Source organism: Pelecanus crispus, chromosome Z (genome assembly GCF_030463565.1).
Source record: "Pelecanus crispus isolate bPelCri1 chromosome Z, bPelCri1.pri, whole genome shotgun sequence".
Taxonomy (NCBI): domain Eukaryota; kingdom Metazoa; phylum Chordata; class Aves; order Pelecaniformes; family Pelecanidae; genus Pelecanus; species Pelecanus crispus.
In genome coordinates this window covers 1,557,186-1,570,873 of record NC_134676.1, presented here as the reverse complement: position 1 = coordinate 1,570,873, position 13,688 = coordinate 1,557,186, and the positions used below count along the sequence as shown (strand labels likewise).

Here is a 13,688-nt window from a genome sequence, read left to right as displayed (position 1 = left end):
CAGAGTTCGGTGACATTCGGAGCTCTGTACGTGGCGCTCAGACTAAGCCGGAGCAGCCAAAAAACGAGGCACAGGTCAAATACAGAGGAAAGCACGGGTAGTACTTCCAGGCTGCTTCCTGGGCCGGTGAACTCTCACTATTTCCCTTTTTCCACCCCCTCCTAAAAAATCAGAGCAGCCAGCTCTGCTGCAGGCCAGTGCCAGAAGAGGACGCTGGCATCAGCTGCTCCCAGCGCCCGCTTTGGCCCCCGGTGCTGAGGCTGCGCCGGCGGCAGTGCCCGCAAAGCCCCCGTCGCTGGTGCAGCCCCCAGGAGCGTGGGTCTGAGCCCCGGGGTGCCAGGTCTGAGCCCCAGGGTGCTGGGTCCGAGCCCCGGGGTGCAAGGTCCGAGCCCCGGGGTGCCGGGTCTGAGCCCCGGGGTGCAAGGTCTGAGCCCCGGGGTGCCGGGTCCGAGCCCCGGGGTGCAAGGTCTGAGCCCCGGGGTGCCGGGTCTGAGCCCCTGGGTGCCAGGTCCGAGCCCCGGGGTGCCAGGTCCGAGCCCCAGGAGCGTGGGTCTGAGCCCCGGGGTACTGGGTCTGAGCCCCCGGGTGCCGGGTCTGAGCCCCGGGGTGCCGGGTCCGAGCCCCGGCGTGCAAGGTCCAAGCCCCGGGGTGCCGGGTCCGAGCCCCAGGGTGCCGGGTCTGAGCCCCAGGAGCGTGGGTCCAAGCCCCGGGGTGCCGGGTCCGAGCCAGGGATCCCATCGAGGTCCTGCCCAGGCACGGGGCTGCGCGGCGCAGCCTTCCCGCAGGGATGGGACCCGGAGGGGACCCTCGAGGCCGGGGCGGGTGCTGGCGGGAGCAGCTTCATCTGCGGGGTGGGGCCGCACGCAGGGCCATCGCCGGGCGACGCGTCTTGTCGTGAAGGGGACGGACCATTCCTTGGCGTTAATCAACACGGTCGTACGAGCGCTTCCTCCTCCCGCGATTCACCGACACAGAGCGCTTCCAGGATCGGGAAAGAGCATCCAAAGATCCAATTTACCCAGTTTAAGGGGGAAAAAGTCTAGAGTGGAACGGAACACTGCAGCAAAATCACTTTGAAAACACGAACAGGCTTGGTTGTACATATTTAAATCGACTTTGTTGCGCCTCGATAGGTGACTCCTGATTTTTGTTTAGGCCCGAACCGAATGTAAGGCTTTTAAAAGCTTAAACGTACACATTTATGCATTCATTACACAGTGTTAAATCTAATTTGTTCTTTTTACTGTCACAGGAAGCACATGTTTAAAGCAATCTGTTTCCTCATATGAATGCTTTCCTGTCTGTTTGAAAAAAATTGCAACACACTTTACCCCAAGTAACCAAGAGGTGATCATAAATATCCCTAAATAGCATTAAACAGATATGAAAGACATTAACACTTCCAGAATGCCAAAGTAGTATTAAAAAAAATTCTAACAGATGCTCCTAGGTCAAAAAGTGAAATGTGTGTTTCCTGAAAAAACACTCTCATCAGAATCATAAATGAACTGTGAGCGGAGAAATGAGGTGTTGCAGAGCAAACGAGAGGATCTTTTTGGTTAAGGACTCTCGCGCACTATTGCCAAAGCGCGGTCGCAATAAAAGAGCCAAAATTAAAGGCGAGTTCGCCGCACGCCAGCCACCACCTTCGCACTCCAGCAGGTGGCAATGCCAACAAGGCCGGGGCCACCAGCCCGGCGCCCAGGGCTACCAGCCCGGCGCCCGGGGCCGGCTGCACCCAACCGCACTGCGCCCAACCCCGCCAACCCGACCACCTCGGCCTCGGCGCTCGGCGCCTCACGTTCGGCGGGCAACGCGCGCTCTCATCTGGAACGGCGGTCAAATCACCCGCCGCGCGCCAAGCCAGCTGGAAACGCCCGCGCCACCGAAGCCCCGGAGCGGGGACGGGCGCTGCCCTGCCCGGGGGCCTCGCTAGCCGAGGGCTACCGACGGAACGCGTCTTTGAGGCACCCGAAATATTCAAGTCTTTATCGTCTGCTAGAAAAGCGGCGACTAAGCGAGCCTTTAAGCCTTATTTACGGTGCAGCGAGGACGGCGTCGGTAAAACGCCCGTTGCCGAGCCATCCACGCCCTTCCATATCGTGGGTGGGCTCCGGGTCCGGGAGGGTCCTGCCCCGTGGCCAGCTGGGGACCCCCGGGAGCCACCGGGCCACCCGCGTGCGCCTTTGCAGAGCCGGAGCTTAAACCCGCACGCGTTACATCCCTACGCATTCAATACGCAGCGCCCGCAAACGTGAGCTTGTGGCGTCTCGGAGCACCGGAGCCCTCCCAGGACCTGAGGAAAGGGTATTCCCGAGGTCCTCCTAGGGATTCCCAGCAGGAGCTCGGCGGGGAGAGCCAAGAGGGCCGGACAGCCCCGGCCCGCGCTCCCGGAGGAGCCCCCGGGGCCGAAGCTTTGGGGAGCAGAATGCAACACGCGTTCGCGGGTGTAAAACCACGCCGGGGCCGCTGCGGCGTCCCCTCCGCTCGGGCGCTGACTTTAACCGCTTGTTTGGCCTGTCGAAAGGCGCTGTATGCCACTGAAAATAAAATAACAATAAAAAAAACAACCAGCCATTGTAGGCCGCCTAGGTTTTGTGCCAAGAAACTGTCAGGGGAGCTTTGCTATGCATTTAACAACGTTAATAGTTATTGGAGCTCTTGATGCGATTTTTTCCCTATATTTTCGCGATGCTGATTTTTTTGCTCATTTACCGCCTCAGTGTAAAGGCAAAAAAATACTTCAGAGCAAAAATTAATGTTCCTTTGATAAAACACAGAGACTCTGTTAACAAATGTACTCCAGCCAGAGTGCAAGCACATCAATCCTGGCGGAGTATCTTAAACTTCCATAGATAACTTCTTCATTAACATCCTGCTCTCCCCTCCGCACGCTGCATCACTCTCCCCACCCCGACCCCACGTCCAATCCGTTCTGAAAGGGAAGAAAAACTCAAAGCAAACGAGATCAAATAAATAAATCCCCAGCCCCAGAAGCCATCCTTTCCGAAAACCACGTTGGAAAAGCCTGATACAAGATAGGATTTAAATGCTTGTATCTTAAATGCTGAACTGTGCTAATCAGAGATCTGAAGGCGCTGCACCGCTTGTAATGAATACAATCTACAGATAGTATTTAAAGCTACAAAATCAAATTACTGCAGAGAGAAATTTTTTTTTTTTAATCTTTAAATGCCTTTTCCTAACAATTATCCTCAAGTTCAAACAGAAAAATTAAGGGCTGAATTTTACACTTGTGAAACTCAGCTTCATTCCAAAACGAAAAAAGAATTACAAACTACAGTTTCACCCCAAAGAGCCAAGCACGCTCTCCGCAGCGGGGTCCGCTCCTCGGGCGCCAGCACCGCCCCAGCCGCGGTAGAGCAACACACGCTGCTCCAGTTAAAAGAACTGCCTTAAAAATACTGCTGGGTGTCTACTGTGCCTCATTTTGCCCTTTCTGCAGGCACTTAGAAATCATCTGGATTTGTTGGCCAAAACCCCCAGGCCATGAAGAGAAGCGCCTTCTGCACTACCTGCAGTGCTCTGAAGAGGGAGTCTCTGCTCAAGCTAAACAAAAAACCCCCACTAATCCCACACCTCTGCTACCAGCTGCTAGGAATGGGCCACAACTATTCAACGCTGGATTTTTTTTTTTTTTTTTTTTGAGTCCACAATACTTAAACATTCAGAATTGTGTGAATTTTGCAGCAAAGGTTTTACCTTTAAATATAACGGGCGGCCAAAGCCTAAGAAAAATACACGTATCGGACCACCCCTTTCAAATTGCTTTTTTGTGTTCAAAGATACCCTGTGCAATTCATTAAAAACTAAAAACTAAGCCTTTTTAATCTGCGTTTGCTCTACCTTTTAATCTATTTTAAACCAACCGCAACACAGCATTCTGTCTGCAAAATGACTTCTCAGTCCTTCAGATCCGGTGAGCGATTTCAGGTGTGGTTTGCGACAGCCGGTCTTTTAACCCATCCCCTCAGCCATGTACAGTAGATTTTATCCTTTCCTTGGTCTGACTTCAGTTGCCATGTGCGAAAGCTGCATTTCCAAATTTTTTTTGTTTGCTTTAAAGCAAAAAAAAAGCAGAGCTTTGTTATACTGGGGAAAAAAAAAAAAAAAAAAAAAAGCAGTGTGGAGTTTTAGTAAGGTTCTTATTTTAATATGGAAAAACTCCAAATCATAATGCAGCATGACTTGCATGGCTGGCCAGAAGGGTGAGGAGGGATGCCAGCCAGGCTGCTTCCCCCGGGGCCAGCGGACGAAGGGGATCTTGTCAAGCCGATAACGCGGCGAGCGCGGCATCGCCGGCGGGAGCCCGGGGCAGCGCCCGGGGAAGGGCGGCCGCTGCGTGAATTGGAAAAATTACTTGGGGGAAACGTGCGGGCTGCTGCGAGGCAGGGGAAAGCCAAGGACCCTACCGCAAGCGCGCTGCAGTGTATTACGCAGGTCTAGCCTCACCTCTGTGAGCTCTCAGACCTCAGACGTCACCGAATTATACTAAAATATTATGATAAAATTATAACATCAGTTCCTGTTATCTCCTGAATCCAGCTCCTACTTGCTCCCGCCCACTCGACGCAAGCTGTCAGCGGGGTCCCAGTGAGCTGCCTCCAAGCCTTCGCCCCATTCTCCCCTGCTGTCCTTGGATGCCTGTCTCCAGGAAGGTCGGTTCTGTCCCGAGGAGGCTTCACCCCATGGCGCTGGTCCTCAAAGCCCCCCAGACCGGCACCCCCCGCCCAGGCAGGCACCGCACCGCTGCCCCAGCGCCGTTCGGCAGCCGGAGCGCTCCGGCACGTCTCCGGTGGGCGACAATCCGCAACCCACTGCTGAACCCCGGGAAGCTCCAAAGCACCCAACAGGTCCAGCGTGGAGAAATGTCCCCAAAGACACTGGCAGCAGCGACGGCGTCGGCATCCCCGGCCTGGCTGATCTTCTGATATGGCAGGTGGCACAGGGCAAGTCAGGGACATGGTATTTGTTTTGGAAAACTCCTGTTTAAGTTGGATGTTTGAAAGGAAATTCATACGGTTGTGTTTTTTCACTTGAGGTAGGAAGCCTGCAAAGTCTGCACAAAAAGCACAAGCAGTGCTTCCTCACCTCCCAGCAAAATTATCAAGGTTTCTCCCATGGAAATCAGAATAAAGCTGTGGAAAAACTCCAGGTGGCATCCCAGTAGTATTTCTCTTTTCTTGATTTTTGGAACCAAGCAGGTGTTTCCTTAGGATGTACAACTGAGTCATACATTTCCTTATCTGTCTGGCCAGCAAGGTCAGAGCTGGTGCGCTTGTAAATACACACAACAGCGAGCGCAGACAGACGTCTCCAGTCTAACAGGGGACACCTGAAATTAAGATGAAAGAAAGAGGCTCTTGCCATTAAATCCGAGGCTCGGGAGATTTTACCTGATGATTCGTCAACAAAGTAAATTCATTTTTCAGTTCCTCTCTTCTCTTTTAACCCGACTGAGATGCTATTTGACTTCTCCCACCCTTTACTCTGGCTGTAAAATCTTCCCCACAAGAACTCCCTCATTATCTACTTCCACAATAATGTGTGGCACGTGGTCGCAATCCCGCTCCTTGCAGCCCAGCTCCTACTGCCAGACCTGGGTCCTTCACGCTGAGCCCACTCGCATCTGTTTGACGAATGAAGAGCGAAGTGCGTGCCACGGCCGGAGGCGAAGCCCCTGGCAGAGGAGGGAGCTGAGCCCCGAGCCCCCTTCCCGAGCAGGAGGTCGCCCGTCTTCCCCAAGGGCTCCTACAGATGCAGCCTCCAAGGAGATGGTTCAACCTGAGGAGCCATCACCTCCTCTTCTTTCCCCCTTTTTTTAAGCCGTTTACTTATTTCAAAGCTGTTGGTTCCATTAAGAGTAAATTAGCCTTGCAAACCAGGAAGACGTGACCGTGATCGCTGGCTGAAGCCACGGTCTCTGTCGCGCTGAATGGCTACGCCACGGCTTTTGCTCTCTTTCCATTTCGCTGCCACCGGTTTCGGGGACGAGGGATGCTTGGGGACATTCCCCCCCTGCTCAAGGAGACATGAGGAAACAAGCACAGGGCGAACCACCTCGGCCGAGAGAGAGGTGTGAACGTAGGGCAGGGTCGTGCTGGAAGACCCCGGACCCGCCGAGCATCGCCCTGCCGCCGCCCCCGCGGCAGCCGGCACGCAGGATTCAGAGGAACCGGCGCTTCTCGCTACAGCTGGACGTTCAGTTGTGAAACAAGAACTGCGTCAGCACGAGGACGCGGGGACAACCCCGCAGCTCACGCCGGTGCCTCTGCACCCAGCTGCACCAGCCCGCAGAGCGCGGAGGTTTCGGTCCTCGCTGGGAGGGGGCTGCGAGGAGAGGTGCGCGGTCGGGGAGCCGGGACAGGCTGAAAGCTGCGTTTATCAGCACGGGTCGAGAGCCTGAACGCCTCTTCTCCAGGGGCAGCGCGGGACGTGGGACTTCAGTTTGGGTTACAGCTCCCGGATCGGCCATAAACGGGGATTAAACAACTGCAATCATCCACTCTTTCCATGGAGCTAAGGGAGCAGGAGGCCTCGGTGCAGTCGTAAAGGGAAGAGTGTCCAAGGAGAAGGAAAATGGAAAATGAATATATTGTGCCGTAACGACCGTACTTGATAGCACGTTTACTAGATGATAGTCATACCAAAAGAAAAAGCACCGGCGATGGAGGAAATGCACGAGCTGAGCAATTTATCATATCCAGTTGTGCTACTGGAAAGCTTGGCCGCAAGGAAGAGCAAGTTGAGATGCAGAAAGCCTGCGGACGGCCTTTGCTGGGCGCACGCACCATCTTCATTCTCAGAGGCGGAAAGCCTGCCTTGACCACGCAGCGGGCTCGAAGGCAACGTCACCACTTGCGCTCCTCTGAGCCGCTCCCGCTTCTGGCCGGTAACCCCTCCTTCGGCCGAAGCATGCGATCCCGCTCCAGGAAAGCCGAAGAAGCACTTGTGCCGTGCCCGCCGATGACCGGCATCATAAGCTCCCCGTGCAGGCTTCGCTCCTGAGCTTTCTTTTTGTCCTCAATTTATTGCTTTGCATTACAGGCGCTACCTGTCGGGAATCAACACCTGGGCAGACACCACTCCCCTGCCGCAGTGCCACTGACTTAAGTCGGGATGATATAATTCCTGTAAAAACACCACCCAAACATGACCTCTACGACCTAAGCCCTTCCCTCTTTGCTCACTTTTTCCCCCAAAGAATTCCCATTCCATACCCCATTCCTTCACAGACGCTTCCAACCACGCATACCAGTGCAGCTTGCTGAATCCTGACTCTTACTGGTCAAGAAAAGAAAGGCAGAAAATGTCGCATCGCTTGGCAAACGCTTAATGTAAAAGGTCAGCTGTGATTAAGCCATCACAGCTAAAATGGATGAAGGCTTCAGGTTAAAGATTAAAAGCAGAGCAAAGCCTTAGGATGAAGTTAAGGGGGAGGAGGCGACTGTACAGAGGAGCCTCCTGGCTTGCACGATGTGAGGCGACGGCGGCATCTGACGCTTGTGAAGAACGTTGCACCGAACGACTGCGAAGCCCCTCGTGAAGAAGCTGCTGCCGTTACTCGGTAAGGGCAGCTCTGGCCCGCAGGTGCAAGCCACGCTGACGTGCCCGCGAGTTCGGCGCTATGCAAACGCCCCGGTCAAGCCTCGCCTGTGGGTAGGTGCCTACCGACCGCGCCAGCCTGGGTACAAAACGTTGCCGTGTCATAGCTTGCTGAAGTTGCATGGGCGCTCAACAAGGAAAACCAAGTTGTAACAGAAAAACCTCATTTTTGCCAATACAGTCATGCCCGTATCTCATCTTCACTTGGCTCAACCCGAAACACCCTGACCCTCGCCGCACCGCTCGAGCCGGAGCAGAGCTTAAGGCGGAAAGCTCCGGTATGCGATGGTCCCAGTAAACCCCCCCGCCCCAAAGAGGCTACGCAGAGCCTGTGAAGTCCAAGGAAGTACGTCAGGCTGCGTTATTTCACGGGCAGGAGCCCAGGGCACGGAGAGACCGTGCGTGCCCAAGGAGCAGGCAGAGTCGGGGGGGCCCGGCCCCCGTCCCGCTGCCTGCAGAGGCAGATCCCGCAACACGTTCAGGTTACGAAACCTGAAATTGGGGCGATCTCCCGAAACCTCGGAGACGGGACAAGCTCCGCGAAGGCCACCGCGAGCGTGTTGGGCAAAGCCAATCTTAACAGGCGCCGCGGAAGAGCACCCCGAGTCCCCGGGCAGGCGCGAGGCAGGCAAGGGGCTGTTTGGCAGGGGACGCGGCCACCCCCCGGTCAAGCCCGCGCTCCGACCGAGCTTTTGGAGGTCCGCCCTGCGGTTCCAGCTCAGCTGCGGGCCTGAACCCAGCCGGAACTGCTGCGATGAGCTGCGGCTGGGACCGGCCGCGGGGCCCAGCACCGCCACAGCCTGGCCCGGGGCGCAGCCCCACGCCCGCAGCCGCCCGCGGAGTCCCACCGTCTCGACTCCGAACTTAGCTCAAGTCTCCGTTATTTTTTAAACTCGGATTGTTTCCACGGTTTAATTTACTTTGTTTTCCAAACTCATAGCTATTTCGTATAGTAAAGGGGCGCCGATGCAACATATTTATTACCATTTATCATTGAAACTTTTATAAGACTACTTATGAATTAATCAACAATAACTGCTTTCGCAAACGCTGCTGCATTAATCTCCATATCCACTGCATAAATCACACTGGGAAGAGGTTAATATACATATTTTAAGAGAAACACAGCAATATTTCCACCCTATCAACTAAGTATATTATAATCTAGTTAGTCAATTTATAAACGCACGTACTTCAGTCAGCATCATAAATCCTGGCAGTTCAGCGTGACACAACCTATAACCTAAATATAATCTGACCTTTTATACGCTGTTTGTTCTGTTCGAGAGACACAGGTGCCTCTCCCCACAGCAGCATGGTTTCAAACGAAATGTATGATTCACGACATAGGAAGACAACAAGACCCAAATACCTATCTGTATGTTCACTGAAAAAAGGCTGTATTTCCTTCAGAACCATACTATTCTTGTATTCACATTACTGGACCGGTATTTTAATTTACTTATTCTTGGAAGACAGAGCTATGGTGATTAAAAATATTCAGGAACACCTTTTTATATTTTATTTTCTAATAAATTGTACAGCTCATTAAAATAATGCGAAGTGCATATTCTACGCCGAGATAATCGGGCTTAAAAATAAAAATACTGTTAAAATAGTCGAGAGTATTGAGCTGTAGAAGTATTTCCGTTCTGTACAACAACTGCATTCACAAAAAATTAAAGGAAGCACACATTTGAGACTAATCTGCGACAAACATAAATTGCCTTTCATTCTTTCGAAGCAAGAAGCAGTCCATAAAAAACTTTTGCAGCAGTTACAAATCCCCGCGCACTGACACTTCCAGCAGAAACGCTGCCGCTCTTCCCCAGGCAGTGAGGGCAGAGAGCAGGTACCATTTTACCGAAAGCATCTTTTGTAAGGCGGACACAAAAATACCCACGCAAACGTCCTGAGATGCTCACCTGTCTGCAGAGCAATATTTTAAATCATAAAAAAAGGCAGGTTTGGGGTGGGTTGTTTCCCCCCCCCCCCCCCCTCCCTGCAAATGACTGCACAAAACCGCAGCACAATCCCCGAGCTCTCGCGAATCGCTGCCGAAGTGGCTGCCGGCTGGTGCCAGGAGCGCGCAGAACAGGGCGCTGCATCCTTCCCGCCGCGCCTCGCAGCGCGCCCGTGCCGCTGCGGCTCCGCAGCGCGCTCGGCTCCGCTCACAGTCAGCCCTGCTGCGCGCCGCCTCGCCGCCGGCTGGGAAGAGCTGGGAGGGATGGATCACGCGAAGTTGTCAGAAATACTATTAAAAGCTAAAGTTTCACCTAAATTAAATCCACCTCTAACTTCAAGCATAACAGGACTCATAAAAACCTTTGGGGAGGATATTAGCTATTGCTGTAAAGGAGTCCAATAAAAACCAAACCCAAAAAACACATAGTGAAATGAATTTAAAATACACGTGTGGGAACTTATTTTTAATTAAAAAAATAGAGTATTATTACTTTACTGGAAACTTGCATTTGAGAATTTCCGTATTTCAACAACTTACAAAAAAGACGTATGTTTGTATTTGTTTAACGTTATAAAGATTACTGTAAGCCGTGCGAATAAATCGGGATGTTCCTATGTGGTTTGCTCTTCCAGATTAAAATTTTATTGATTATAAAGTGACCAGTACTGAAACTACTGTCTAGCACAGTCACTACAACAACTGAAGCTTTAAAAGTATGCTAGCTTGCAAACTGCAAATGCACTTGGATTTATGGTAAAAACATAAAACCCATCTGAGATTAACATGCCAATTTGTTCTATATTCCGCAAGACTGATTGCCACCCAGCTCCTCCTAATAACCAGATTTAGAGATAAACCAAATAGAGTTATCAGGTACGAAAGGGAACCCCTCTTGAGTGGTTTGTTTTCTGTTTTGCAGACATTGACACGAGAATAAGTATTATGTATTTTTAAAGAAAAGGTGGAGAAAAAAATGGAATAAAAATACTAGAGTAAAATGCACCCTTTAGCCATACTACTGTCTATGCTACATTTACTGAAATGTCGTGTGAGTTCTTCCAAAAGCGCTATTTTATATTTCTCCTAATGGATTTAAAAGTATACGCTCTCAAAAGGTGTAATGCCCCTTGGTACAGCTTTTTCAGGAAAAAACAACCCACAAAGATTTTACACAGTGAGGAAAAAATGAAAACTAATAGAATAATTATTTGGATCACGAAACAAAGGACTTCGCCGAACCAAAGAGAGACACCAACTTCTGACTGCCCGACGCAAAGATGTCACGACAAACGCTGAGAAGCGGGATGCTGGGTGGCGTCTGCAACCCTCCTTACACAGAGGTGGCGGGGGTATTCTTTAAAATATGGGGGGAAACCCTGGGTAATTAGCAGCGCTCTCGTTATCGCCCGAGCAACCCAGAATGCCTCTGGCAGCAGCTGGCTCCCAGCGGTTGGCACCTGGGCTCGCCCCCAGCCAGCTCGCAGCCCTCGGGAAAATGAAGACGTCTGCCCCGCATCCCGGGCTGAGCCCCACGGAAATTTCTCAGGAATGCTCCCCGCGCATCTCTCCGAACACGCAAATCCATAAAGCAGCAGCGGCAGCCCGACGAAGCAGCTACCCGGCCGGCGGCAGGGACGCGGCAGCCCCGTCACGCCCGCCGCTGCAAATCCAGGCGAGCGGCGCGCGCTCGGCCCCGCCGTGCAATTAATCGCTTCCAAGTCGGGGCAAGCGACGGGATCGCCTAACTCTCCTTACCTTGTCCTCGGGCTTTAAGCGCCAAGCGCTCCGCGGGCCCGGCAGCAGGCTCGCTTCTAGCCGCCCGCAACCACACAAAGCCACCGCGACCGCAAGCCAGCGCGCAGACGAGCGGTACTTACTGAAGATGGCAAACCTGGAGGAACTTTTCGAACTTTCTTTGTTTGTACTTCTGAAAAAAGACAAAACGGTGTCTTCGTAAGACAGGCGCTTTTTTTTTTTTTTTTTGTCCCCCGTCCCCCCCCGTCCCCCCCCCCCCCCACGATTTTCTACAGACCCAGCTGCTAATCGCCCTGCCCGCCGTCTCACGCCGGGCTCGCAGCAGTTTTGGTAACACCGAGTGGATGCCGCTGCTCTTAAGCCCGACAGTGAAACGCTGGAAAATTGTTCATATTTTGATCTCGAGTGTTAGGGCCTTTGTTTTCCCCTTACCCGGATTTGCTTTGAAAAAGCGATTTTTTAAGGCTCCTCGCATGCTGGACAAAGAGGACGGAGAGGAGCAATCAGCTACCGTGCAATAAACCCCTCCGAGAGTCCTGGCGGCGTACGCTCCGCCACTCAGCGTATTTATTTCAAAGTATTGCTAAACAGGATGAAACTCCGATTATTTGTTGAAATCGCAAAAAAAAAAAAAAAAAAAAAGGTTGAACACAAAGTCACTCACCCATAGAGGTGCTGTGGAGAGGCCTCCGCCGGGGGTTATTGCTAGAATACTGATAGTACTGGGAGCCAGGCTTAGTGGGGGAGAGCGCTCCTGGGTTGCCAATATCCATGTCACCTCCAAGGAGACTTTGCTAAAAGATTAAAAATATATACGTGTGTGCGCGTGCATGTTAAATCCGACTTTCCTCATCATTAGCTATTTCTCATTCCTAAAAATAACGCAGTAAAGAAACCTTCACAAGCAACTGAAACACGGAAACAAGAACCTGCCAAAATTTTAAAGGAGACATTACGAAAATTTCCAGTTGAGCATCTTTTCCTTTACTAGGAACACACAAAGTCAGGCATCTAAAATACGATTATTTACATTTAAAGGAGACTTATTGCCTACTTATTCAAATGCAATCAGTGTTTTAAAAACTTTTGGAGCTCTGTTAATATATTTGAAGGTAATTTAGTTTCTTCACTGCAAACAAGATAGTTAAGTGCACGGATTTAACAATAATAAAACTTAAAAAAAAAAAAAATCCTGCTGTTGATAGAGCGGTCGGTTCAGCGTGCACGGAACAGCTTCATTGTCTATCCCCGTGCAAGGCAAAATTCATATCTGTGAATTAAAGATATCAGATTTTGCAATATAAAAATCTGCACAGCAGGCTGTACATAATACGTGATTGAAACGTGAAGATAAAATTAGACATTATTAATAGTTTTTGCAATGCTATCAGGAAAAAAAAAGCACCTCAGAAACCCAAAAACAATTAACGCTATTGTATAGCAGCAGCAGTAGCAGCAGCAAAGGACTTTCAATATATCCATTTTATGCCTGTACCATTAACTAACAAGATGCATCCCAGCAAACGCAACATTTTCTCAGCTACGAAAGGACTGTGGTTTCCATACAACAGCAGACAACAGTATCTGACCCACGCTATAAGAAAAACTATAAATCTTTAAGAGGCTATGACAGAAGAACAATTTCCTGAGTAATGTTCTATTTGCTATAAACTACGTTGAAACTTACCCATAATATATAAATCCCCTGATTATACTCTGCATTGAACACATTGTTCTTTTAATTATTCTGATACGCAATAAAACAGGTGTAGATACTACCATTTATATTAAGAACAAATTTACCATTTAATAAAGAAATTTTAAAATTAAGTACCAAAAATCTAACTTTATCGTTACTTGTAATCAACTTTTACTGACTGAACTAATTACTGTACTTGATAAAGTACAGAATGTGTTTTCCCTAATCTAAATTCTAATCACCATGTCACTCACAACAGACTTAGTAATGCTTCACTAACACACTATTCACATGCAAAATACTCTAAATAGGCCAATTATGACTCTGCCCCTGTTCCCTGGTTAACCCGCTGAGAACTGAAAAATTTCACAAGGCAGTCACCAACTAAAACAAAGGCTCCTTGTTTTAAATTAAGACAGTCTTTTTGATTCCTAAATAGCTCAACAAAGTGGCATGTCTTCTGCTGAAAGCAGTTGGTCAAATATGACCCATGAGCTGGAAAATCAGAAATTAAAACATCCTTACTCCTTGACTATACTTCTAAAAACATTTAAAGATAACTTTTGATTCTAGAAAACTATATTCCTCTTTTTCCCAGAGAGGCTAAATGAGAATCGCCGACGAGGGATGGACAAACGGGCT

At 50.4% G+C, this 13,688-nt stretch overlaps 1 protein-coding gene across 6 annotated transcripts in view; it reads right to left on the bottom strand.

The window, feature by feature from the left end:
- TCF4 (transcription factor 4) overlaps positions 1 to 13,688 on the bottom strand; it is a 239,547-nt gene that overhangs the window by 83,180 nt on the left and 142,679 nt on the right. For 5 of the 6 annotated variants that reach the window (XM_075726765.1, XM_075726768.1, XM_075726766.1 and 2 more), the window contains exons 6-7: positions 12,012 to 12,141; positions 11,470 to 11,519 (exon numbers count right to left, since the gene is read on the bottom strand). In XM_075726765.1, the coding sequence (XP_075582880.1) occupies positions 11,470 to 11,519; positions 12,012 to 12,141 (180 nt within the window). Of the gene's footprint in view, positions 1 to 11,469; positions 11,520 to 11,779; positions 11,789 to 12,011; positions 12,142 to 13,688 lie in introns of all 6 variants that reach the window. The other variant, XM_075726767.1, reaches the window with a different exon arrangement.